The sequence below is a fragment of the Mycothermus thermophilus genome (genome assembly GCF_041956435.1).
Source record: "Mycothermus thermophilus strain CBS 625.91 unplaced genomic scaffold VTJ04scaffold_3, whole genome shotgun sequence".
In the NCBI taxonomy this organism is placed as follows: domain Eukaryota; kingdom Fungi; phylum Ascomycota; class Sordariomycetes; order Sordariales; family Chaetomiaceae; genus Mycothermus; species Mycothermus thermophilus.
The window spans coordinates 2,933,276-2,957,075 of record NW_027191429.1 but is presented as its reverse complement, the minus strand read 5'-3'; the positions used below and the strand labels follow the sequence as shown (position 1 = coordinate 2,957,075).

The 23,800-nt window shown below is 56.3% G+C and overlaps 10 protein-coding genes and 1 non-coding gene across 11 annotated transcripts; 8 read left to right on the top strand and 3 right to left on the bottom strand.

Moving 5' to 3' along the window:
- Positions 1-878: 878 nt before the first annotated feature.
- Positions 879-2,807, top strand: VTJ04DRAFT_5218 (uncharacterized protein; the record flags this gene model as incomplete). Its single annotated transcript, XM_069363310.1, has 1 exon — positions 879-2,807. The coding sequence occupies one exon, from the start codon at positions 879-881 to the stop codon at positions 2,805-2,807; it is 1,929 nt and encodes a 642-aa protein (XP_069220169.1).
- Positions 2,808-5,761: 2,954 nt separating this feature from the next.
- On the top strand, positions 5,762-6,544 carry VTJ04DRAFT_5217 (uncharacterized protein; the record flags this gene model as incomplete). The annotated part of the gene is made up of 2 exons (XM_069363309.1): positions 5,762-5,842; positions 5,900-6,544. 2 exons carry the CDS (start codon positions 5,762-5,764, stop codon positions 6,542-6,544), a joined length of 726 nt encoding a protein of 241 aa, XP_069220168.1.
- A 901-nt stretch (positions 6,545-7,445) lies between these two features.
- Positions 7,446-7,560, top strand: VTJ04DRAFT_t66. The gene has a single exon. It is a non-coding gene; the product is annotated as a tRNA-Leu (tRNA).
- A 1,500-nt stretch (positions 7,561-9,060) lies between these two features.
- On the top strand, positions 9,061-9,493 carry VTJ04DRAFT_5216 (uncharacterized protein; the record flags this gene model as incomplete). The annotated part of the gene is made up of 2 exons (XM_069363308.1): positions 9,061-9,076; positions 9,264-9,493. The coding sequence occupies 2 exons, from the start codon at positions 9,061-9,063 to the stop codon at positions 9,491-9,493; spliced, it is 246 nt and encodes an 81-aa protein (XP_069220167.1).
- A 130-nt stretch (positions 9,494-9,623) lies between these two features.
- Positions 9,624-12,424, top strand: VTJ04DRAFT_5215 (uncharacterized protein; the record flags this gene model as incomplete). The annotated part of the gene is made up of 3 exons (XM_069363307.1): positions 9,624-10,738; positions 10,800-11,083; positions 11,136-12,424. The coding sequence occupies 3 exons, from the start codon at positions 9,624-9,626 to the stop codon at positions 12,422-12,424; spliced, it is 2,688 nt and encodes an 895-aa protein (XP_069220166.1).
- A 21-nt stretch (positions 12,425-12,445) lies between these two features.
- Positions 12,446-12,757, top strand: VTJ04DRAFT_5214 (uncharacterized protein; the record flags this gene model as incomplete). The annotated part of the gene is made up of 1 exon (XM_069363306.1): positions 12,446-12,757. One exon carries the CDS (start codon positions 12,446-12,448, stop codon positions 12,755-12,757), a length of 312 nt encoding a protein of 103 aa, XP_069220165.1.
- Positions 12,758-14,487: 1,730 nt separating this feature from the next.
- On the bottom strand, positions 14,488-16,630 carry VTJ04DRAFT_5213 (uncharacterized protein; the record flags this gene model as incomplete). Its single annotated transcript, XM_069363305.1, has 4 exons — positions 14,488-15,607; positions 15,696-15,953; positions 16,032-16,563; positions 16,618-16,630. 4 exons carry the CDS (start codon positions 16,628-16,630, stop codon positions 14,488-14,490), a joined length of 1,923 nt encoding a protein of 640 aa, XP_069220164.1.
- A 1,524-nt stretch (positions 16,631-18,154) lies between these two features.
- On the top strand, positions 18,155-19,303 carry VTJ04DRAFT_5212 (uncharacterized protein; the record flags this gene model as incomplete). The annotated part of the gene is made up of 1 exon (XM_069363304.1): positions 18,155-19,303. The coding sequence occupies one exon, from the start codon at positions 18,155-18,157 to the stop codon at positions 19,301-19,303; it is 1,149 nt and encodes a 382-aa protein (XP_069220163.1).
- Positions 19,304-20,070: 767 nt separating this feature from the next.
- VTJ04DRAFT_5211 (uncharacterized protein) lies at positions 20,071-20,662 on the bottom strand (the record flags this gene model as incomplete). Its single annotated transcript, XM_069363303.1, has 2 exons — positions 20,071-20,388; positions 20,480-20,662. The coding sequence occupies 2 exons, from the start codon at positions 20,660-20,662 to the stop codon at positions 20,071-20,073; spliced, it is 501 nt and encodes a 166-aa protein (XP_069220162.1).
- A 769-nt stretch (positions 20,663-21,431) lies between these two features.
- Positions 21,432-22,301, top strand: VTJ04DRAFT_5210 (uncharacterized protein; the record flags this gene model as incomplete). Its single annotated transcript, XM_069363302.1, has 3 exons — positions 21,432-21,453; positions 21,818-22,038; positions 22,092-22,301. The coding sequence occupies 3 exons, from the start codon at positions 21,432-21,434 to the stop codon at positions 22,299-22,301; spliced, it is 453 nt and encodes a 150-aa protein (XP_069220161.1).
- Positions 22,302-22,353: 52 nt separating this feature from the next.
- On the bottom strand, positions 22,354-23,763 carry VTJ04DRAFT_5209 (uncharacterized protein; the record flags this gene model as incomplete). Its single annotated transcript, XM_069363300.1, has 1 exon — positions 22,354-23,763. One exon carries the CDS (start codon positions 23,761-23,763, stop codon positions 22,354-22,356), a length of 1,410 nt encoding a protein of 469 aa, XP_069220160.1.
- Between the last annotated feature and the right edge of the window lie 37 nt (positions 23,764-23,800).

Genomic DNA, 23,800 nt, shown 5'->3' with positions numbered 1-23,800 from the left:
CAGGCCCAGTTTTAGGTTGTTTGCAGGGCTGGCACACCCGCCCCGTCGCGGCTGGACCCGTCACCCGCGCCTTGACCAAGACCGTTATTTAGCGCAGCAGACCCCCGGTAGATGCTGGACATGCCTTCCAACGTGAAGGGCTTCCAGTTTGGGTTCAGTCAAAGATAATCACATGAACTTGGTTTTCGATTCTTTTCTTGTCGTGTCGAGGATGACGTTATCCGTGTGCGACAGCAGTCAGCTTCTCCTGAAGGGGCTCCAAGGAACCTGGAACACCAAAAGAAATGGAAACTGACGTTTGGGTTCGCCTGGAACCCCTCGCCCAACGGTCAGGCACCATTCTTGGAAGCAACCATGGATCCGTTGCTGCCAGGGGACGGACTTCGGCTGGTCTGGGGCTGAGGCTTGGGAGATCGGGGGGCTGGGCACCCCGGTCCAGCCCGCACTTCAACTTGGGAAGTGGTGGGCTGGGACAGACTGCGGGGCGAGTTCTTTGCCAGCAGATGAACGTCGTCAGTTTTTAACCCTTGTGAAACCCGGAACACGGGCGCTGACACTCTCGCCTGACTCTGCCTCGCTCTCTCTCTTGCTCTCGTTGATCCCGTCGCTCTCGTTAACTCTCATCAGTTGACATCCACATTCTCTCCCTTTGCCGTCAGCATCGATATCTGTGGGTTCGGCTCGGATACACATCCGAAGGCCCCTACTCTGTACATTCGTTTCTAGAACCGACCACGGCGTTGCTCGTATACGAAGTCTGAAGTAAATCGAATTGAAACAACCGCGCTGCCAACGTCCCATTCCAAACGATAACCAACGCATGCTGCGCCGTCGGGCGCCTTGAGACAACGTCTCCTCGCTGTGGCCCCTCCGCGACAATGAGGGTTGACATATTTGAATCCCTTCCGAGGCCGACGGCGCTCTTGCTTCTGTCGGCCATCTTCCAGCTCACAAACGCTCGTGCGACACTGCCGCCGTTGCCGAAGAGGACTCCGGAGCCGACCATAACAATACCACATCGCATTCTCAACGTTGAACCATGGCCTCCGCGCCCAACCCCGCCACCCAACGCACAGCTCTTCGTCTTTCGCCGGCGAGAGCTCGAGGATAATACAATATGCGGCTATATTGGCGGAGACGCCGCCCTTCCCGCGACTTGCGGAGCGGGATCGCACTGCGTTGTCGACAAAGAACACAATGTTATCGGTTGCTGCCCTAATGGTGCCGCCGAGTGCACCACTGGCGTCTTCACGGGCTGCGTGGATGCGAATAGTGGCCCGCAGACCGAGGTGAACCCATACGTGTACAGCTGCTCCGGCTCTAACGTTTGCTACATGAATGTCTTCGAGGGTGGATATTCGCAGTTTGGCTGCGGGATGGCAAGCACTTTGGGAACCACAGTCATGAACAGTGCTAGTGGTGCTACTGCAGTTCTGACTCGTCCGACGATCAGCATCTCCCTGACGAAGTCGCCGACAACCCTGACCGAGCCGACCACACTGGGTACCATCTCGTCGACTAAGACACGGTCAACATCATCTTCATCGTCGAAATCCTCCTCCTCCTCCTCCTCCTCCTCCTCCTCCTCCTCCTCCTCCTCCTCATCATCATCATCATCATCATCATCGACGTCCTCATCAACGTCGGACGTGACGACATCACCAACAGATACTTCGACCACGTCCACGCCTGCCCCCACTGCAGCCCCTCCCACATCCTCAAACGATCAGAATTTTCGAACCGGCGCCATAGTAGGCGGCGTCATCGGCGGGCTGGCTGTTCTGATCGCCCTTGTGGCGTTGGTGTTCTTCTTTATCCGGCGGCGCAACTCCAACGTCCGCCAAGGCCCGGGACCGGGCGGTGTCCGGAATAAGGTTATCAGCCCGCCCAAGCCAGGCGGTGGGACGGGCTTCACTGCTATCTCGTCTGAGGACGCTGACGCCTTCGAGACTGGTCCTTCCGGCCGCGTTCTCTACGATCCGCCGCAACCACCCATGGCTGCCGCAGTGCCTGGCGCAGGCCCCCAGTATCCGTCAAACTACACCATGATCCCACCCTTCAACGCCGCCGCCGCCCCTGGGCAACAACAACCACAAATACCACCGATGCCCTTCCAAACCGGACTTAATTCAGCTGACAACCAAAATGTCCCCCCAAGCTTCGCTTACAATGTCATTAGCCCAACCCCTACCACCACCTACCCGCCCTCCTCCGCCGGCGCGCTCAGTGTCTACAGCGATACGCCGGCCACGCAGCCCTACGTTGGTGCGCCTCATCCGGTTGTGTATGCCAGCGGAGCTGGTGTTCTGGGTGGGATTGGAGGGTTTAATCCGCTCTTCAACCTTAACCGTGGTGCGGAGCGGCAGCTGGAGAGTGACCAGGTTCCGCTGACCAGTGCGCAAGCGAATCAGGATGTGATGATGAGCGGGGGGCTGGGGACTGTTCCACTTGGGAATGATTACGGACAAGGCTTCCATGCGCCGTTGAGCAGCATAGGAGAGGAGGATGAAGAGGACGGGTTGGACGGACAGAAGCCGCAGGATCAGGGGATCAGTGGCGGGTATAGGGACAACGTCACGCCCGCGTCATCATCAACAGCTGTTGGATCGGGAGCTGGGATGACGACGGGGCAAGGCTATCCGAAGGGGTACGAGTATCAGCAAGAGTACTCGTATCAAGCCCAGGGTGCACCCCAACAAGCACAGCAGCAGCCGCTGCCCGAGGGTGTGAAGGAAGGCGGACCAGACGAGGGCAGGCCGCTGTGGCAGCAGAATCGTAGGCAGAGTCGGAACTTGGTGTGGATGTAGGGGTCGGTCTCGCCTGGGTCTTCGCCTAAATCTGTTCGTTCTTTTTCCACGCCTGATACCCCGACGACGTTTGGATTGCGGACGCCGTTGTCGACGCCGACGATAGCTGTTGAGGAGGATGAAGACGAGGAAGGAGATGAGACGGATGATGAAAATGAGGATAGAGAGGGAAAGGCGGAGGAGCAGGGAGTGGAACAGGAGCCAGAGGCACGGCCACTTTGGCAGCAGAATCTGGACAGGGAAAGAAGGAATTCATGGAGGTCGTGGGAGTCGTCCATGAAGAAGCGCGTCGTTGCTTCTCCCGCTCCTCTTCCTTCTCCTCCGGACGGCAGTTTCGAAAGAACGCCAGAATGCTTGAGCATGAGGAAGCGGGCGGCTTATTCCCTTTTCCCCTCTCTTCCTGTTCTCGGTGGGAATTCTGGGTGCGCACGGGAAAACCTCTGCACAGGGAAACGTGCGGTTTCTTCGCCATATCCTTCTCCTCCATCTTCGTTAGGTGGTGGTCTTGGAGCGGCAGCGGCAGAGTTTGGCTCAATGCCAAAGGAAGAGAAGAGGCAAGAACAGAAGGACGAGGATGAGGAGAGTTTATCGCTCGGGGATGACGATTACAGGGTCGTCCTGGCAGAGCTGGTTGCTTGACGTCACGTCTATTTTCGTTCACATTGGATACCGCTTGTTACTGGTGGGAGATATGGTGTTTCAATACGGTTCGGTTGGGTTTGGATGGGATGGCGTTGGGGGAGTTGTCTGGAAGGCGGGTTAGCATCTTGTTACGCGGTATACCTATAATTCATTGCTTGATGGGGTCGGGATTGTAGAAGGAGTTGGGTAAGGACTGTACGAGTACATATGGTGCGTGGGTGTGCTTTGGATTGGTCAGCTCGCCCACTCGGTAATGATGAGTGAGAAGCAACATCTCCGTGTAAACTTGCTCTTCGTCTCCTATGTGCTGGAGTTGAGGTCGTTCATCCCCTTTGTTGTCTACAACAGAAAGAGATGGGTGGCATGCGATATCCACAGTGGCAGTCGTTGGAGGGTCTATCCGTCTTCCCCTCCTTGATAATCGCGACAGGCTCTGTCCTACATCCTGTCATCTTCTTTTTTTGCTGCCATATCAAGTCGACCGAGTCCAATCTCTGCATCCTCCCGTCCGCCCGTCCGCCTTTGGCCACGTACCTAGCGAGGCAAGGCAGGTCACACGAGGTACACCATTGCTCTTCGTCAGTCGAGTTGATACCGCGTCATTTCATCACCGTACCCATTGACCCACCAGAAAGCGGCCCGCAGACGAAACTTCTGAGGAGGAGCAGGCCACCTAGTTGTTCCCATCATGATTGTCATCATCATCATCATCATCTTACGCGTCCCTGTCACAGAAACCGGCGATACGAAGGGATGACAATCCAGGTCCCTCATGCGGGGCGGCAGACGTGGCCTGTTACATACAAAGCTCCCTTTTCCCCTGTGTTCAAGTCCAGTTCTTGCGTAGGACGGGCTTGGGTGGGTAGGGAGGTGGGTGGGTGGGTGTGGAAGAGCCGGACGTGCGTGCGAACGAACTGCCGTGGTAGCACCTGTGTCAGCGTCGATTATGAAGTCGTGGATGGTCAGATACGACAAAGATGACGCTTTCGGCTTGTAACTCGGTGGGCGGGTGGTGGTGGTGGTATGGTGGTGCAACGGGAAGGTTGGAAGGTTGGAAGGTTGGAAGGTTGGTTGCCGGCAATTTTGAGAGTCTTTGCGTCGTTTCTACACATTCTCTGTTCTCGCTCTGGGCGGGGAGAGACATGGTGAGGTGACAAGACATCCCATGGATGATGGTCAATTTTCGGAGTCGGAGTTGCTGACCCACGGATTACATTCTTCTGCTCTGTGACAAGCGGTCAAAATGAATGGAACAACTTCCGCTTCGGAGCGGAACCCGACCGCTCCCCAAGTCGTCGGCCGAGTGGGTTTCTCGTTGCTCGTTGCACATACACGCACACCTTCCCTCGGTCGCCGGCAGGGCTTTGTTGTATCACGGTTCTCTACTCGTTCTACGACCTTGTGCGAGCCTTGTCAGCAGCGGATGCTACAAACCCACTCATTGCTGCCGACGATGATGATGATGCGTCACGTCGCGCCGCGCCGCGTTTTCCCCTCGCCCGGTCCCGTGTACCGGCCCACGCGGCTTTTGTGCTCCTGTGTTTAAGGCCTCCTCGGTACCGTGCCGGTAGGACATCCATATCCCCCCGAGAGGACGGGATGGAAAAGGGGGAGTCGGTGGAGAGTGTCTCGGAGGACAAAAGGTTGGGATGGCTCCGGCGAACACAAGGAGGTTTCTCGCATTTGGGGTTGTGGGGGAGGAAGGGGGATTTCCGTGAGTCGACCGGTATGTGACGTCACGCGGCGGGTTTCCAATGGAAAAGTTGGAACAGGAAAAGCATGTGATGTTTGCCTTTGTTTTCCATGGCTTATGTTGGACGAATGTTGGAAAGGCTGGGAGATCTCAGCTGAGGAGGGATGAAGGCTGCTGGATTTTGTGCTCGCGAGTTTGATGAAGGGATGGTGTACAGGGCCTGCTGTCGTGGATTGTTGTGGACTCAGAATGACGGCTGGATATGCTGTTGTTCTGTCTCCTGTCTTTGGCCTAAACGCCGAGTTTACCTATGGGACAGGCCGTAATCTTGGTGACCGGTGCTTGGAGAGCTTGTCACCGACTGATTGGAATGAAGGATGGGCGTTGTGAGATACTACAATGACGTGATGTGTTCAAGTCCGGGTCTCCATCAGAGATTGGCGTATAAAAGGTGAAGGGAGAAGACTCGTTGATCGCGACAAGTTCATCATCCCATCCGGCCTCGACAAGCTCATTTCATCACAAACTCACTTCAGCTTTTCATCGACATCGGCTTTCACACTCATACACAGATATCACTTACCTTCATCACAAACCATTTCTCATCTCAACTTTCAACATGGCTACCCACAAGGTCCTCGTCGTCCTCACCTCCCACGACAAGCTGGGCGACACCGGTAAGCCCACGGGCTGGTATCTGGTACGTCTCCAACCCCATAATCACGTTTCCGAACCAACCCACTCACCCAACTCCTAGTCCGAACTTGCACACCCATACGAGGTCTTCACGGCTGCCAACATCTCCGTGACCCTCGCCAGCCCAGCAGGCGGCCACGCCCCGCTGGACCCGTCCTCCATCGACGCGGCCGTCGACGACCCCGTGTCGCGGCGCTTCCTAAGCGAGCAGAGCGCCCTGTGGGAATCCACCATCCCGCTCGCCAGCCTCGCCGCGACGGGCAAGGACGCGGCGCGCGAGTTCGACGCCATCTTCTTCCCCGGCGGGCACGGTCCCGTGTTCGACCTGGTGACGGACCCGGACTCGCAGGCGCTCGTGGCCGAGTTCGCCGCCGCGGGCAAGGTGGTGGCGGCCGTCTGCCACGGCCCCGCGGCGCTGTTGGGCGTGAAGGACAACAAGGACGGGGACGATGTGCGCTTCCTTCGCGGCCGTGCCGTGACGGGCTTGTCCAACGAGGAGGAGCGGGCTGTCGGCGCGGACGGGGCGGTGCCGTTCTTGCTAGAGGACAAGCTTGTCGGGGCAGTCGGGCCTGAGGGACGGTATGAGAAGGCGGACGAGAAGTGGGCAGAGAAGGTGGTAGTGGATGGGAAGTTGATCACGGGCCAGAACCCGGCGAGCGCCAAGGGCGTGGCCGAGGCGATTGTCAAGGCTATTGCTGAGCAGTGAGCTGACTGCCAGCTTGGGTCTTGATGAGGAGAGCCATTTTTTCCTTGGTTGGGTGTTCTGTGGTCTTTTTTTTTTTTTTGTTATGTTGTTGTTTCTTTTTGTCTGTTGTTTCCTTCGACTTGGGTCGAAAATTTGGGTTGGATGACAAAGTTGGAGAAAATGATGATCAGCTGGCTGGATCGACAGATGACGGCGATACCATGATGTTGAAGTCGGTAGACGAGACAATGACAAGTTTTGCTCTTTGCTATGGAAATGTGCTCCGTATGACTTGATGACATCAGCTCGATGTCAACCTCCTTTACAGTAAGTCATCCAGATTCGGAGCCTCAACCAACTGCCGTGTCTTTATCTCGCCCCCATCGAGACATAAACAAACGTCAGACGAAGATGTTTTTGCCGGATATACTTTTCAGACCGATGATACCTCTTGGATCAGCCTCTTCATAGCCGTACCGACCGGAATACTCGTCCTCAACTCCGGCCGGTCGTGGTCTGCATGTGTTTCCCACCAATTGTACAATACCTCTGCAATTTGCATCTCTCGGCATCCAACGCTCTGGGACGAGCCGTTAATGTGAAACAGCTACTGCAAGCCTATCTGTCCATGAGCGGCGTGTTGCAGCCAGCCTCAGTCCTCAATCGCCATCTCGTACCCCGCGATCTGTCGGTGGCGATTTTTTTTTCTAGGGAAAGATAAGTGATTCCCCCTCACTCACCAGGCGCTCAGTCAGGCCATCCAAACTTTGTTGTTATTGTGTTTGTTGACATCCCCCCAGTTCTTACGTTGGACGCGTTGTGGCCGCATGCTGTGCAATGACCGTTGGCGCGGTGGATGGTCCGTGAGCGAGCGGTTGACGTTTGGGCAAAACGATGTGCCTCTGCAACGCAACATCAGAAAGGCAAGGTGGCCGAGCGGTCCAAGGCGCCAGGTTCAGGCAAAACCTGAATTCCACAAATCTCGCAGATTTCCTGGTCTCAGAAATGGGGCGTGAGTTCGAATCTCACCCTTGTCACAAATCTTTTGCCGGTTTGCCTTTTTCCACTTGACAGAGAAATCGGGGCTCCATCTAGGTGTCGATGGCTTTTTGGGCGGATCCCGTCAGCGACCTTCTCGAAGCAGGGAAGACATCATCTGCAGGGAGGTCGATGGGCTGCATGGATGCAGGTGGGTGGAATGGATGGATGGATGGATGGACACGGTAGTGGATTCTTCTGTTTGGGTTCGAGCCCCCATCCGTGGCATCCGCGCGGTTCTCCTAACGTCCATCAGGTGGGAGCCATGGCAGACCAGGTCGGTGCTGGAGCAAGTGCAGCAGATCCTCGATGCACATGGCGATGCAACACACAAGACACACACACAGCAGTCAACATGGGACGAGATGGTGCGTCTCCTGCGTCTCTTGCTGTCACGGGGCCGCGGACACGGGATGGCCGGGGCAGATAGGAAGACCGGAGGAATGCGGCTGAGACAGGTTTCCTGGTTGTTCGCGGTGGTTGCTGTTGTCTGTTCCTGGTTTGATGAGCTGACAAGCATCAGAAAAACGGCACAACGGCACAACGGTCGCAGAAAGCGGCAGAGAGAGAGACGAGGCTGGGGACGAGCGAGCAGTGAGCCACCGTTGAAGTGACAGTGAAATACCGGGAGAGCAGCATCCAGTACCACCAAGCCCCAAGAACTGGTGGATGGAGCAAGTCCTTCTGGGTCCGAAGCTGCCGGTGACGAGCAACAGTAGCGCAGCGCGGTTCTTGTGGTGATTCGGACCGGCGGTTCACGTTCACGCTGTGATGTTGGTTGCGTTTGGTTGCGAAAGGCTCGGTGTCTCTTGGGTTTCTTCTTTTGGTATTGTTGATGTCAAGACAAAAAGCCCAGAGAGCAGCCGGGGGTGGGGACAGCGGGGAGGTGGACCTGCCGAGCAAGCGATCTGCAAGGTCAGGGAAGGCCCTCTCTGTCCGAAACATCAGATCGCGCTTGGAAACACTGGCTCGCCTGCCAGGCTCGATTCTCAACTGCTCAACTGCCCTCACTTTTGGCTGTCACTTGGCTCTGTTTGGCTTGGTTTTGGCCTGGGATGCTGCAACGTCGCGCCCAGATTAGCAGGATGGCCAGCCATGGCTGGCCATGGCATCACTGTATCGGGGCGACGGCCGGGCCAAACATGTCTGGACTCAGGAACGGCTCCCTGAACCAATCAACGTGTTCCGCCCGACGCTTGTTTTATTGGGCCAGCACGCCACGAGCTGCGGCTTCTCAATCGGGGTTGCAGGAAATTAAAACACGGTCGCGGTTGCTCAGGGGAGGCAGGAAGGGAAAGAGCGAAGGGAGCACAAGCACATTCTTTTCTGAAGAAGCAGGCAGTCGCTGACCTTTTGTGTCGTTCGCACTTGCCGTTGCCGCGGACAAGGCATTGGGGGCAGCCGCGGCCTGTTCTGAGTGCTTGTCGATCGAGTGTGCTTTGCCGTGTCGAGTTTTTGTCAAGTCGAGTCCAACAAATCTCGATTCTCTCTCCTTTGTTATGCGAGTGGCCCTTCGTTCATTACACATCCCCGTCGCTTCCTGTCCTTAGACGCTCGACGCTGCGCTCTCTCTCACGTCGACTCGCACTCATCCACACTCGTTACAAAGTCTTGTCACTCGTTTCTCCAGTCGCTCGTTTTGTTTGTCGCCCTCTTCGCATGAAGCAAATTTAACCTCCCGCGACAAGGTCCCACGTTGCAGTCCACGCGTCTCCGCCGGGCGCTTCAGTCAAGCAGAGCAAGCATAGCATTGTGTTCACTCATCACTCTCATTCATTGTTCAGCCCTATCGTCCCGACTATCGGCGGGACCTTGCTGGCTTCGGAGCCCCCGTCGACGATCGAGGGGGGTCGTCATCATATCCCAAGCAAGCGGGGACGGGGGACCGGGTCAAGGTCAAGCAGGCCGTCCGGGGCCCGCGACTCTGACTGACTGACCTGACGTCTGACGCTTGAACGCTTGAACGCTTGACGCCGGTGGAGCGCTTGTCTCCCGGTCCTCCCGTTGTCAGTCGGGTTCGACATAAACTATAATACCCCCGACAGGCATGCCGGCCACCAGGATGGAAGCCGGCACGCGGGGCAGGTCCCCTGCGTCCCGGCGTGTCGCACAGAAACTCGGCGGCGACACCGTCCTCCGCATCCCGTATCGCCTTCGGAAGGATGCAGACTACCCGCGGGAGACTGCAGCCGCCGACATCGACTCCGACTCCGCCTCCCGGCGTGCGCCGGCAACTGCCTCCGACGCCCTGTCCCTCTCCGGCACCACCCCGCCGACTAGTCCGACCATGGCCAGCTTCCCCGGCGGCCCCAAGTCCATGACCCCGGAGTCGACCAAGCCTTCCCGCCCCCAGCTGGTCCTCATCGACTCCCAGGGCAAGGTCACCGCATCCTCGGACCGGAGCGATGCTTCCTTCCGCAACCACCGCCGAGGCATGGCCTCGATCGACTCCATCCTCACGTCTACCACTTGTGTCAATACTCAGTCTGAGTATAGTCGCTCCGAGTCCCGCCTGTCTCGGGATATCCGTGGAGTGGATGACGAGGACGACCTTGATGTGCCTATCCCTGATGTTCCCCATCATCACCGCGTGCCCAGGAAGAAGATTAGCACTCCCCAACTTGTTCCCCCGGGTCGTGTTGCCCATGTTTCCGCAGCTCCATCCGTCAATGGCGAGGAAGTTGAGGAGGAAGACGACGAGACCAAGATGGTCAACGAGATCTCGTCCTGGGTTCTGAGGAACACGTTCGGGAAGGACGTGGACGACTGCCCAGCTCCGCTTTTAATTTGGGATTGCACTTACCGCTACCTCCAGGAGCTCTGGACCGCGTCCCAAGGCGGAAGCCTGGGATATGTTCAGGGCACATGCGGCGACGGCACCCCTTCCCCTCGGTATGGTGGCACCCCGAACTCTGGGGGCAGCGACCAACTCCCGCCCGGCCAGGGCGGCAAGGGGAAGCGGAAGGCCGATGGCGGTAGTGAGGATGGCAACGGTCTTGGAGGCCGTGATGGTCAGGAAGACGACGACCGGGATGTGTCGCCCGCTTCGCAGGCGTACAGCTCCAAGGGCATCACCAACTACAGCTGTCCTTACCGAAAGCGCAACCCCCTGCGATTCAATGTGCGGGACTTTTACGTTTGCGCAACACACTCCTTTGCTGATATGTCACAACTGAAGTAGGTTGCCCCTTGTCATTGGCGCTCGATTTGCAGGATCATGATGCTGACCGTGAGCCAGAAAACACATTCGTGCCCACCATCCTCCAGTCCAAAGGAACGCTGGTCCCTTCATCTGCCCGCGGTGCTGCCAAGGGTTTGCCTCTAAGAATCTTCTGGACTCGCATCTCCGCCAGCCCGATGTCTGCCGCGTCTCGTATGACAGCGGCGGTTCGGATCCTGAGGACGGCATCACTCAGAAGATCATCGCCTCTTTGGAGGCCAGGAGCCACAAGGCCAAGATCGACAACTGGAACTCGCTGTGGAGGCTTCTCTTCCCAGCCGATCAGGTCATTCCCGATCCAGGTATGTCTGTCGTCATTTGAATTCCACAAGAAGACATTTCTGACCCTTGCAGTCTTTGTCCCCGTCATGGAAGTCTTCGACTTCATTTCGGAGTCCAAGAAGTTCCTTACTACGCTTAAAGATCTCCTTGACCTTCAGTACAGATTTGTGCTCGAAGGCGCGACTCATGCCATGGACATCGACCTTAAGATTCGCCAGGGTCTTGAGCGGAGCATGAGCTCCATCTACAACTGGATCGAGACGGTTGTCCAGGACTGGGAGCAGCGGATATCTGGCACCTTCTCAATGTTTACCAGCTCGGCCATCCGCCAAGCGACGTCCGACGCCTCGAGCCCGCAGCTTCCACCCTCACCCGCCCCAACTCCCACTGTCGTCGCTGGAAGCATGGGCGCTACCACCGCGTCGACAGGTTCCGAAAGTCCAGGCGCAACCACCACTCCGGCCGTTGCGCGCCCCCCGGCGAACCGGAGACGCACCAACCCCCCGCCTAAGAGGATCAAGCGACCTGAGATCCTGCCCAAGGCTCCGCCGCCGACTCAGATTCCCGTCCCGATACAGCGAGCGCGAACCCCTCAGGGCCAGCCGAGAGTCACGGGTAGCGTTTTGCGACCGTCACCGCCTGTCCTCCCCAGTCAATCCGTGCATAACATGCAGCCGGCGACCACACAGAGCCTCAACCCGAGCCCACAGTACCCCGCGACCTCGGGCTGGGACCACACCGCTGTTGCCGTTTCGGGTGCCTATAATGTGCCTTACACGAGCCCAACGGACGTGTTCCAGCATCCTGCCATGACGCCGACACATTACGCACCTATCCATCCCAACGCACTGGACGTTCAGCAATCATATCTGGGCTCAGAACAGCAGACAGCATCGTTATCGCCTGAGGGAATGCCGAGCGAGATGGACGCCCGCCCACAGTCGGCATCGCTCCACGCCAACCGGTTCACCATATCCAGCACACCCCGTTCTTCGCTTGCGAGCATGACTTGGATCCGCGACGAGAACCGCGACTCGAGCCAGACGCTTGTCGAAGCCCATCCTCCAGGGAAATGCGCCAACCTGTACTGTCCCAGCTGTAGCAAACCGTATGCCGACGATCTCGTGGCCCAGCCGTCGCCTGTTGCTATCAATCCGGTGACGGGGGCTCCACAACAACACCACGGATTCCACACGGCCGGCCCAGGACAGCGGGGCCCATTCCAGGCATCGCCCCTCTCGGCGGACGTCCACGGCATGTCGGACCAAGTGGACTGGTCATTCCACTCTGCGGGGGGCATACACGGGGCAGGAGGTGACGGAATGTTTGGCGGCCATCATGGCCCGCGGGAGGGGTTCTGATCAGCTGATCTGATGGATCTGATGTGGTCACATTATCGTCCAAGTTTGGATGATGTTCCTTCGCTATTATTTTTGGCCTCTCGCTGTTTATTTCCCTCTTTTTCCCACCCAGTCGCTCTCTCTCTGTCTCTCTTGTATACTGACACCTACAAGCACGCGAGTCAAGCGTCTTTTTGTACTAATGTAATACCAACTGTTGTGTATGAGCCGGTTTTGAGGAGACGAGGGGAATTGGTTAGGCAGGTTTGTATGGTTGAATCGGTGAGTTACGCAGGGAGGAGAGGAGTTGGAGTTGAGGAGAACGTGATTTACGGCACACACACGCTACGATGATGACATGACTTTTGATGTATACCAACATTCTTTCGGTTTTCTTCCCTGGATTATTATTTTTCTTCTCTTTCGAGCTCTGTGTTTTTTCTCTTCTTCAGAGGTGTACGATAGAATCGATCACCACCACGACCAGTGTTGGCTTTGCCGATGCTACGCAGCGGGTTGTCAGGAGCACTCCTCCCTACCCCCACGTGTTGGCCGTCATGGTTTAGATGTAATCTTAGTACGTTGGGTATTTTTGAGCATCGTTTTTGTATGTCGGGATGTATCAATGGACGGAGAATGAGGATGAAATTATTCCGCGTTGTAGCGAGTCGTGGGATTTGAGATGGCAGAGTAGCAGAGGTTTGAATCCTGTGATCAACTCTTTTTGACCTTGTGGTGTTTTCCAGGTAAGTATCGGAATTTTATGCTTCTTTATTTAGACCCGCTTATCTACCTTACCATCTCACCCGCCCCTTAGCGTGTGTGCCTTGTTTTGCGTGATCTGGTGGGTTTTGCGTGATGTGTGATCGGTTCATTGGTGTTGTTGGTTTCTCTCGGTGATGGCGGTTGGGAACGGTCCAGCGTGCCGGTACCGGCTATGGCGGATCCGTGGGTTGCGCCGGTTTGGGACTGTGATGGGGCTGGCGAAGGACCTTATGCTCACTGTCCACTTATGCAATGGTAAGTATCTGCTTACATGCTTTGATGATGAATTTGGTTCCTGGATTTGTCCAGGTCGGGTACGGAGAAAAAAAAAGCCGGTCTTTTGGTTTTCCTGGATGTTGTGATGTTTGGGTGTCACCGGGGCGATGGAGACCTATGGGCTCCAGCTGCGGCCGTGTTCGTGATGGGCCGTTGCGTGGGGGCTGCCGCTGGTGTAGTACTACGCCGTTTAGATCGTGTCATTTGAGTGTTCATCACGATCGTGTCATGTGGAAACACTGCCCGGGCGGAGGGCAGTTGGAGGAACCTATCTTTTTGGTTACCGGGTATGAATGGTGGGTGTTGTGTGGGGGTTGCGATGGTGGTGGTGATGGGTTTTGTCTGCCCGGTTGGGGGATCGAGATCGAGATCGAGACCGTGTTCGAACTAACTATGGAATGTCGGGGAGCATTCCGTTAATCGAAGATCCGAGAGGAGTTCAGTGTATGCTGAGTGAGTAGAATGATCTACAACCTGCGTTGTTCAGTCACAAGTTCTCTTGTTCAGCTGTGTGTCAGAAGCTCTCGATTACTAGGTACTAACTAGCTATGGGGGAGAAATGTTCTCCCAACGACGCTCTCGGTTATCCACGACTCTAAGGCGATCTTTGGCCGCAGGCGCGGCATACATCGAGGTCGATATTGCCCCAGGTTGAGCCTCCTCAGGAATGTATCTCCGACATAATGTCCGTTACGTCCCAGTGTACCAGCGCGTCCCAGTAGTAGCACAAACATATTCCGTACAAACCAGCCCTGTGTCTGCCATAAAAAGCCACTCCAAGCCGGGGTAATTATCATCAACCCGTCGAGAAGGAGCAGGCCATTTCCATAACGCCAAAGGGAATGCAAGGTAGGTTGTCAAGGTGCGCATGTTCATGACATCTGCTTGTGCACATGTCAGCTTCTGTTGTCATCATCATCGTGAAAGGGTGGAAAAGATGGGTGGGATACTTACCTGGTAGATCCATCCGTCCAAATCGCTACCTCCAACTGCCCGAATGTCCATTATCAGGCAAGAATATACCAACGCTCAAACCGGAGCCTTCACTTCTTCTTCTTGGAGGTGGTGGCCTGCCCCTTCATGTTGGGCGCAGCCTTGCCCTCTTGGGCGGGCTTCAGACCATCTGGACCCTCCTGACTTTCCTGGACTTCCTGGGCTTCGCGGGCGCGCTCCTCAGCGTGCTTCGCCTTGATCGCAGCGATCTCCTCATTGCAATCCTTGACGATGCCCTTGAGCTTGTCAAACACACCGCAAACCTGGTCCGTGAGATCCAGCATGCGGTCCGACAGCAGGGGTTCGGTGTCCTCGTCGGGATCCATCCACCGGCCCTGCTCCCAGCCATACTTTTCCTCACTATCACCGTCAGTGGTGGAAATGGTTGCGGTGGTGCCCTTCTTAGCCGCCTCAACAATCTCATCAATCTCCTTCTTCTCCTTCTCCCGCTGCAGCTCCACCTCGCGCTCCTTCTTCATCGCCCGGCGGCCCTTCTTCTTTTTCTTCTTCTCCTCCGGGTCGACAATCTTGGGCTGCTTCTTGGGGACGATGCCCAGCTCGCGCTCCAACCTCTGGCGCTCCGACAGGCGCACCGTCTCCAGGGCCTCCATGTCCTCCTTCTTGGCGCGCATGTCCGGAATGTACCGGCGCAGCGTCTTGTTGCGGAAGACGAAGTGGTCGGATTTGTCCAACACCGACGGGTCAAAGATGCCCTCGCTGGCCTCGCAGTAGCAGAGGTGCGTCGCGGCCTCCATGAGCGGCTTGCGCCGCTTGCGCTCGGGCAGCTTGAGCTCCTCCGCGGAGAGCGGCTTGGAAAGCTTCTTGAGGAGCTGGACGCCGGTGTTTTTGGCGAAGAGGGGGTCGACGAAGAAAGGCGCGGGCGGCCCGGTCGGGGAGTTGGTGCCGGAGTTGGGGAAGAGGATGTTCGGCTCGTTGGTCGTCGGGTCAACGGACAGGCCGCCGCTGTAGTAGAGGTCCCAGCCCTTCTGGGGGATGTACATCTTCTTGACGTAGTCGCGGGTCAGAGGGAGGCAGTTGAAGTTGACAACGTCCCAGTTCTTGATGGCCAGCTTGACCCAGTCAACACGGGTTGCCCAGGGAGGCATGCCGCAGCGGTTGGTAATGAGATGGGTGACCAAGACCTCAGGGGTGACGGTATTCATCATGGCGCTGTGAAACAGAGGTGGTCAGAGTTGGTTGGTCGGTCGGTGGTGGTGGTGAATGGCGACTATGCTGATCGGAGAGGGTAATGACTAACCAGTCATCGGCATCATGGTCGACCGTGTTGCAAAAGAAGCAACCGAGCATATCGCCATGCTCCATATTGGTCGGCTTGGGGCACACAGCCAATGTATGACCGAACTCGCGGCAGGCCGGATTGCCGCAGATCGGGCCCGTAAAACCGACCGGGCGACTCAGCTTGACACAGTCGACCAGCATCTTCATGAAGTTCCCAAACTGCTCGCCCCCCTTCATCATATTGGGGTCGCTGCCCAAGATGTCCCAGATGAGCTGCCTGGATTTGGAGGGGAACCTGGTCAGCAAAGCGACTTTGAAGGACCAAGAAAACTGAGTTGACAAAACATGTATGTACCATTTATCTACAACATCGTCGTCCGTGAGGGTGCCCATAATACTCTCCTCATCCCACTCGTTGAAGAAATCCTGGACACTGCGGATGTTGGTCAAACCCGGAGGATACTTGACGGTTGAGGGCACCTTGGTATGCGGGCAGGATTTGGCGGTACGGTCGTCGGAGCGTCGATGACGCTCCTCGAGCCTCCTCAGGCCGACAGCAGAGAGAATGGCCTGGTTGAGCCTCGCCTCCAAGCTCGGAGTGCGCTCTATGGCCGAGAAGTCTCGAGCTGGCATGCTGTCAGTTTTGTTATCGGTCTTTCCAGGGTCGCTGTTGGCGGTTTTGGTGTTGCTCTTCTTGTCGTCCTCGATGTCCTCGGCTGAGGAGTCACTCTCAAATGGCGGCGGGTCTTGTTCAAGTTCAAATTTGACTTTACTCGACCATTTTGAGTAGCGCTTCTCCAGATCCGCGGTTCGGATTGGGGCAAAGGCCCGCTGGGCATACTGGCGGGCCTGGTCCGCCCTCGCGGAGCTCTCATCATCGCTGTTGTCTGTGCTTAGTGGTCAGCGCAGTGCTCGAACTGAAAAGAGGTGGTGATTCATACTGCGCGGGTCCATTGCCGATCTCGTGGGCTGTCTCGAAGACTGCCAATGGTTGTTGAGAGCAAAATAAGTCGCGGATCGCGGAATTGCGAAGTCGCGAAGTCGATAGTCGCGGAAGAGGTTTTCGATCTTTTGGGTAGAAGAAAAGTTGTGGACGAGGGGTGGTGAACCACAAGTTCAAAGAACCCAAACACCAATTTTTGACGGGCAGCGAGGGTAAAAGATTGGCCGAGGGGCACCAAATTCGGGACTTCACGTTTGCAGTAGCTTTTGCAAGCATCGGCGCTGGTCGACCGCTCGCACAAGCCAAGTTGAGGCCCAGGAGAGGAAGTTGTCTACGCCATGCTGGCTTAAACTCCTACATGTCTGACATGAAGCCTCATGGTGTCCAACGGCAGCGAGTCTCTTTTTATGAGTTCCTTCCTAACGACTCGGTCTGAGAATTTCAGGGCAGTGTTCCTCATGAGCGATCCCAAGTTGCCAAACATCATTCATCTTAGACAAGAAACCAGATCAAACAGGCGTTTTTTTTGTTTCCTTGCGGTGAAGAAATGATAAGCACTATTCTGTTTCATGATCTTTATGGTCCGCTTTAATTATTCAAGTTCAATACCATGATTCATGTGAGTTGTGTGGAAGGGTAAAAGGGGTAGACTCAAAGTAAACAAATGCTGAGGTCTCCTGAGCAACCACAACAGGAGCACCAAGTCCCTCCGATACCTCAACCATCACCCCGCCCTTGGCAGGACGAAATGGATAGAATCACATTTCTAATTCCATGATTGCGCAATCATCCAACATTCAGAGTGATTGGTGATCAACAGACTCTCCAGAAGCAGCCATCTCTTGGTTCTGCCGTGGCACATGCAGCATGTAAGACACAGCACAACATCCATCAAACAGTAAGACGAGAGGATTATTCAGCCTTATCAAGCCAAGCAAGTAGCCGGATACTTCTTATTTACCCATCACAGCCATCTCACAGAAGTACAACCAACGACATATGTATGTTCCACGGAACATGCCGAGTCAATTCCGATCTGGTGATTCTCGCCGCAGACGTCACGGACCAAGTGGGGAACTGTAACACAGGCTCCGGAGCCAAGCAGGACATCCTCAATCAACTATTGCGGCAAAGTGGTGGATACAAGCAAAACTTAGTCAAACAGGAGATGGATACGTGAAGAACCATGCATCCTTGGACGGTTCCAATCGCTGATTTATAAGCCACGTGCCGTTATTAATGTTCCTGACTGCCCCTGACACCACCATCATGACAAAGCACCTCATTGCCGGCTCGGATGCATAAAGGGACCTCACATCCGACACTCTTTCCGACGCTCTTTTGTTGCAATCAGTCCAATCCAAGAAGCTAATCCATCGTAAATCATCCCATTGGGCCGTCTTGGTCAAGACACAAAGTTTATTCACTTTAAGTCCATCTCAATCGATCCCCTCATCACTTACACACATCCACCTACCACTACCACATCCATCACTACCACAACCGCCACCACAACAAGATCAACAACCACAACCATGGCCTCCGAATCCCGCCTCTTCCAACCCCTCAAACTCACCCCGCGCATAACCCTCGGCCACCGCCTCGCTCTGGCCCCTCTCACCCGCTACCGGGCCGACGACGATCACGTCCCCCTCATCCCTCTCGTCCAGACCTACTACTCCCAACGTGCCGCCTCTCTCCCCGGCACCCTCCTCGTCACCGAAGCAACCTTCATCTCCCCCACCGCCGGCGGATACGACAACGTCCCGGGGATCTGGAACTCAGAACAAGCCGCGGCCTGGAAGCGCGTCACCGACGCCGTGCACGCCAAGGGCGGCTTCATCTTCTGCCAGCTGTGGTCCCTCGGCCGCGTGGCCAAGCCCGAGATCGCCGCGCGGGAGGGGTTTGCTGTGCACAGCTCCAGCGCGGTCAAGAACCCGGACGACCCGAACGCACCGGTGCCCAAGGAGATGACGGTGGAGGAGATCAAGGCGCGGATCGGCGAGTACGCGGCCGCGGCGAAGTTGGCGGTGGAAGAGGCTGGATTCGACGGCGTCGAGGTGCACGGGGCGAACGGGTACCTGATCGATCAGTTTTTGCAGGACACGTGCAACAAGCGGACAGACGAGTATGGCGGGAGCGTGGAAAAGCGGGCGAGGTTTGCGCTGGAGGTGGTCAAGGCCGTGGTGGATGCCGTCGGTGCCGAGAGGACGGCGATCAGGCTGAGCCCGTGGAGTAGGTTCCAGGGGATGAGGATGGAGGATCCGATTCCGACGTTTAGTTACCTCATTAAGGAGCTGAACGGGCTGGGGCTGGCGTATCTGCATATGATTAGGGAGAGGACGGAGCTGGGGGTGACGGCGGAGGAGGAGGATATCGAGAGGAGTTTGGATTTTGCTGTCGAGCTCTGGGATGGGCCATTTCTGGTGGCCGGCGGGCTGACGCCGAAGGAAGCGAGGCGTGTGGTGGATGAGCAGTACAAGGACAAGCCGGTGGTGGGTGTCTTTGGGAGGTACTGGATCTCGAACCCCGACCTGCCGTTCCGCATCCGCGAGGGCATCGAGTTGAACCCGTACAACCGGTCGACCTTCTTCCTGCCCAAGTCGCCAGTCGGGTATATTGACCAGCCGTTTAGCAAGGAGTTTGAAGCATTGCATGGGAGGCAGCAGGAGGTGCTCAACTAAGGCTGCGGATGGAAGAGAGGCGGAAGAGATGAGGATGTGGCTTGCATACTCTGTCCATGTGCATAGATGGGAGGGCAGAGGGGCGTTATGGGCCTCTGTGTTTGTCTGAGATATACCAGAATTCACTTTCATGTTTCTGCTGCTGTCGCGTCGCGTCTCGTTTTGGGGGAGAATGTTGTTCCTTGCTCATGTCCCCCTCCTGGCATCGGGGGAATATAAGTCCTTGCACTGGGCGTCCTCTCCAACAAGCCTCCTCTCAATGGCCACATACCCGAGTGTGGCCGAGCGGTATTGAGAGGAGGCCCTAGATTCGCCAGGAACGCCCACGCCGTAAATCGAAAACGTCCTGGGTTCGACCCCCAGACGCGTCGGAGCAAAAACCATCTCGGGGGTTTCTCGTAACCATTCCACCTCTACTCGACCGGCGCGGGAGTAGGGCTGGGTGGTGAGCTTTTTGTCACTTTTTCGTTTTCATCACTCATGCCTCTCATCTTCCTCGGAGAAATTGGTGTCTGTCTGCAAAATGGTGAGGACCTTGTCTCAACTCACCATCACACCGCCATCAACATTCGTGGCAACTTGGGTTTTTGATCCCAGTACTTGGTTGGCTTGATTGATTCGGGCAATGTTTATTCAATCTTTTAGGCCCCGTTCATCACACATTCTGATGGTAAAACAAGTCCCCAGATTGCTTCTTATTATTACCTCCCTACCTACAACCACAACATCCACCCCATATCCTTCCTCTCAACACCACCACCCCTTACTTAAACCTGGGTAATAAAAACCTCAAACCCCTGCTGCCTGCTCACCTCGGCGACGCTCAGCCCGTCCGCGTTGAAGGGGTTCTGCAGCGACTGTGCCGAGTTTGCGTTTTGCACGTCGGCGCCCTCAAACGCAGGATCGACCAGCGGCACGATCCCGCGCAGCTCCGGGGTCGCCGGCAGGCCCGGATCGTCACACAGGGTGGGCTGGTCCTGCGCGAAGGGGTTGACGTTCTTTTCCGCCGCCACGAGGGCCTGGGCACCGGCGATGACTTGGGGGTCGTTGCCGAGGGTTTCGACGATTTCGTCGGCGAGTTTGAGCTGAGGAGGAGGATGGGGGTTAGCTACCTTAAGTACTCTAATATCCCTCCAGTTCGGACGGGAGGGGTTGATGAGATGTGTTCTGGCTCACCTTGTCGCAAGCATTGGCGCCGGCAAGCAGCACCTGGGTAGTCCTACCGGCCAGAGTGCCGGCGGCACCCGGGGGGCCGAAGTTGCTCAGGCCCTGGATGATGGGTTGGATGAGGCCCTCTTGGCCGAAGCGGGCTTGGGCGAGGGCCGCGAGGGCGAGGACGGCGAGAGTCTTGCTCTGCATTTTGACCAACGTAAACAAACGATAAAAAAATGGTGGAGTAAAGTACACGGAAAATAAAATCGGCCAGCCGGTGCGAAGTGAACAGTCCCCAGGACTTCGTTGCAAGGAAGAATGATCGAAACAGTCGGTCTAGAGAGAGAGACTCCCACAACCTCAACGGAGATGAGGAGTATCAACGAACGGGTTGATATATACCTTTCCTCTCCGGACTGTGGGAAGTGTGTCCTTGGATTATACACATCCCTCTGTTATGACCACGGCACTTCACGCTTGACAAGCCGGGCGATCATACCGATCAGCGCATCACCAACCACCAATTCCTCCACCATCGCTGCTGTAAAACTTCCCATCTCATGTCACAGATCTGCAAATCACTTGTGGCCCGTTGGGTCACAGGAAAACACCGTTGTTGTCATTGTTCCTGCAGAGACTCGGTACTGTTCCGAACTCCGAACTTCTGCATGCTCGTCTCCTGTCCGCACCTGACGTCGTGCAACGGTGACACTCCCGGCGTTATGCCAAGTCCACGTGGTAGCCATGACGTCGTCATTATAGTTGTTATACCATTCTTGGGTATGTACTTCCTGTTCGTATTCAGTCGCACCTTAGATACTTGTACTATCTACCCGCCCCTCCTGTCGGTAGTCGGCAGTCGGCATGTCTGGAACATGACGTCGGGACCCTGACGACAGTGACACGCGCGGCATTGTGCCGTGGGGTTGGCGGGATGTCTTGGATGGGCGGGAAGCCCGCCCAAGATCGGCGGAACATGGCGCCGTTGATGTCACAGGGTGTGTCTTGGAGGAGACGGGATTCGGAACAATCTGTGAGCTCGAACACAGGATGCGGCTGGCATGAGCTTGGGAGAAGAGGACGAGCACGACTTGTCTGAGATTATTTTATCCCCATCTCCCGCGCCATCCTGTCATTTTTCTCATCTCTTCCCCAATCTTCCATGGCGTGGCGTGTATGGTAGTCTCTTCAACCTCCCGTCTCCCGATTTCAATTTCATTACCACCAGCCTTCGATCGTGTTCTCGGCATGCAACGACACAATCACCAAATAGCCACCAAAATTCCATGAGCTTCTTCATGTCGAAATGGTTATAAATTAACTATGTAATCTAACATTCACGCCCACTTCCACCATATCCAGTCCAAATCCGATCCAATCCGATCCGATCCAAACCCCAGGTTCAGCTTGGCCACCATCTAGGCAGCGCCGCCGCCTGCAACCAGCCAACGCCCCAACAACCGCATCCGCTTAAACACGAGATTGTCATAGCTGTTACTCGTCTCTTCCCCCCACACGACACCCGGTGCTTGAAAACGCCGTCGCCGCGGTCTTGTTCCAGGAAAGGGAAAGGGAGAGGGGAGGTAGGTTCAGGTAGGTAAAGCAGGTAAATGGTGGGATAAATATGTACACCTAGGAAAACGACAACAGAAATAAGGACAAAGGATGTAATGCATGCAACCAGAAAACCCGTCTTGCTCTCTCCATCCAAATCGCAATCCACGCCGCCGCGCCGAGTCCGGAATGTCGTTCGTGTCTTTTGGTCATCCATCTCTCCCATGTGTGTCGTGACGCCGCGACGCCTCCTCTTTGTATGAGACCATGCCCCTTATTAAATTTGTCATGATCAGGAAGGTTAAGAGTTGAAGAGAGAACGCCGAGCCAGTGGTGATTGTCGCTCATGAGAACCACCCCGACTTCTTCTCCTTCTTTTGCTCCTCTTCGTTCTTGGCCTGCTCCTCCTGCTTCTTCTTCTCCTCCGCCTTCCTCTTGGCCTCCTCCTCTTCCTTCTTCTTCCTCTCAGCCTCCTCGGCCTCCTTCTTCTTCTTCTCGGCGGCCTCCTTCTGCTTCCTCCTCTTCTCCTCCTCTTCTTGCCTCTTCCTCTCGGCCTCCTCACGCTCGCGCTGCTTCTGCTCAATGATCTTCTTCTTCTCCTCCTCCGAGAGCTTGCTGAAGGCCTCGACGTTCTTGTCCCACTCCTTGACGCACTCGTCGTTCCAGTTGCAGCGCTCGACCTCACCGTAGGCCGGGTGGCTGTAGCGCGGGTGACGGCTGGGCCAGTTGGAGGCGTGGTAGTGGTGGCGGACGAGAGCGGCACGGGCCTCGTGGTTGCCCGAGTCGGAGTGGCCCTGGCCGGCAGCGAAGGCCTCGACAGTCAGGACGAGGACGCGAGAAACAACCCTCGACTCCTGCAGGTCGTGGAACAGATCCCAGTCGATCTTAAGGTTGGGGTCCTCCTTGTGCAGCTCCATCTCAGCCATGATGGCCTCAGTGAAAGCAGAAGGGCCGGTACCGGAGATGATCTGGTCGAAATCGAGGTCGACTTCGGAGAGAGGAACACCCTGCTCCTTGGCGACGCCGTTGAGCCAGGACATGATACGCTCAATCAGACGCATCATGACGGGGAGCTGGGGCTTGCACATGAAGGTCCACTGGCAGAAGGAACGAGACTTGGGGCCCAGAATGGGGTGGTCCTTCCAATCGGGCTCATCAATCTCAACGCCGACGACCATGTCAATGTCCTTCTCGTTGTAGCGATCGGGGATGAACTTGGACACGGGCTTGAGAGCCTCGACGTCGATATCGGCGTAGACACCGCCCTCGGCGTACATGATCAGATAGCGGAGAAGATCAGCCTTGACAATGGCGGCCTTGACGTCGCGGTAGAACTGGACAATGTCCGGGCGGTTGAAGCCGTTGGGACCGAAATGCCACTCGACATAGCGCATGTCGTTGTCGTCGGTGAGCACCTCATAGCGGTAATCCGGGTTCTTGGCGAGCCAGGTGCGGGCCGTGTTGAGATCACGCTCCTCGAAACGCAGCGGGTTGACCTTCCACGTCTGCCAGATCTTGCGGGGGAACTCGGGCCGCTGGGCAGGGGGCATGACGACGCCCGACACGGTGACACGGCTGACCGGCGTGCGGTGGCTGCCTTGGAAAATGTTGAGGTTGAAGACGAAGATGATTAGGCACACTGCCGCGAGATAGACGGGCAGGGATCTCCGGAACTGCGTTGGCAGCCGGTTCCTGAATTGCGCCGCGGCCGCGAGGGACGGCGCCCCCAGCGGCGTGCCGAGTTTGGCGATCATGCCGGGCAGGCGAGAAGAGAAAAGACGTATAGAGAAC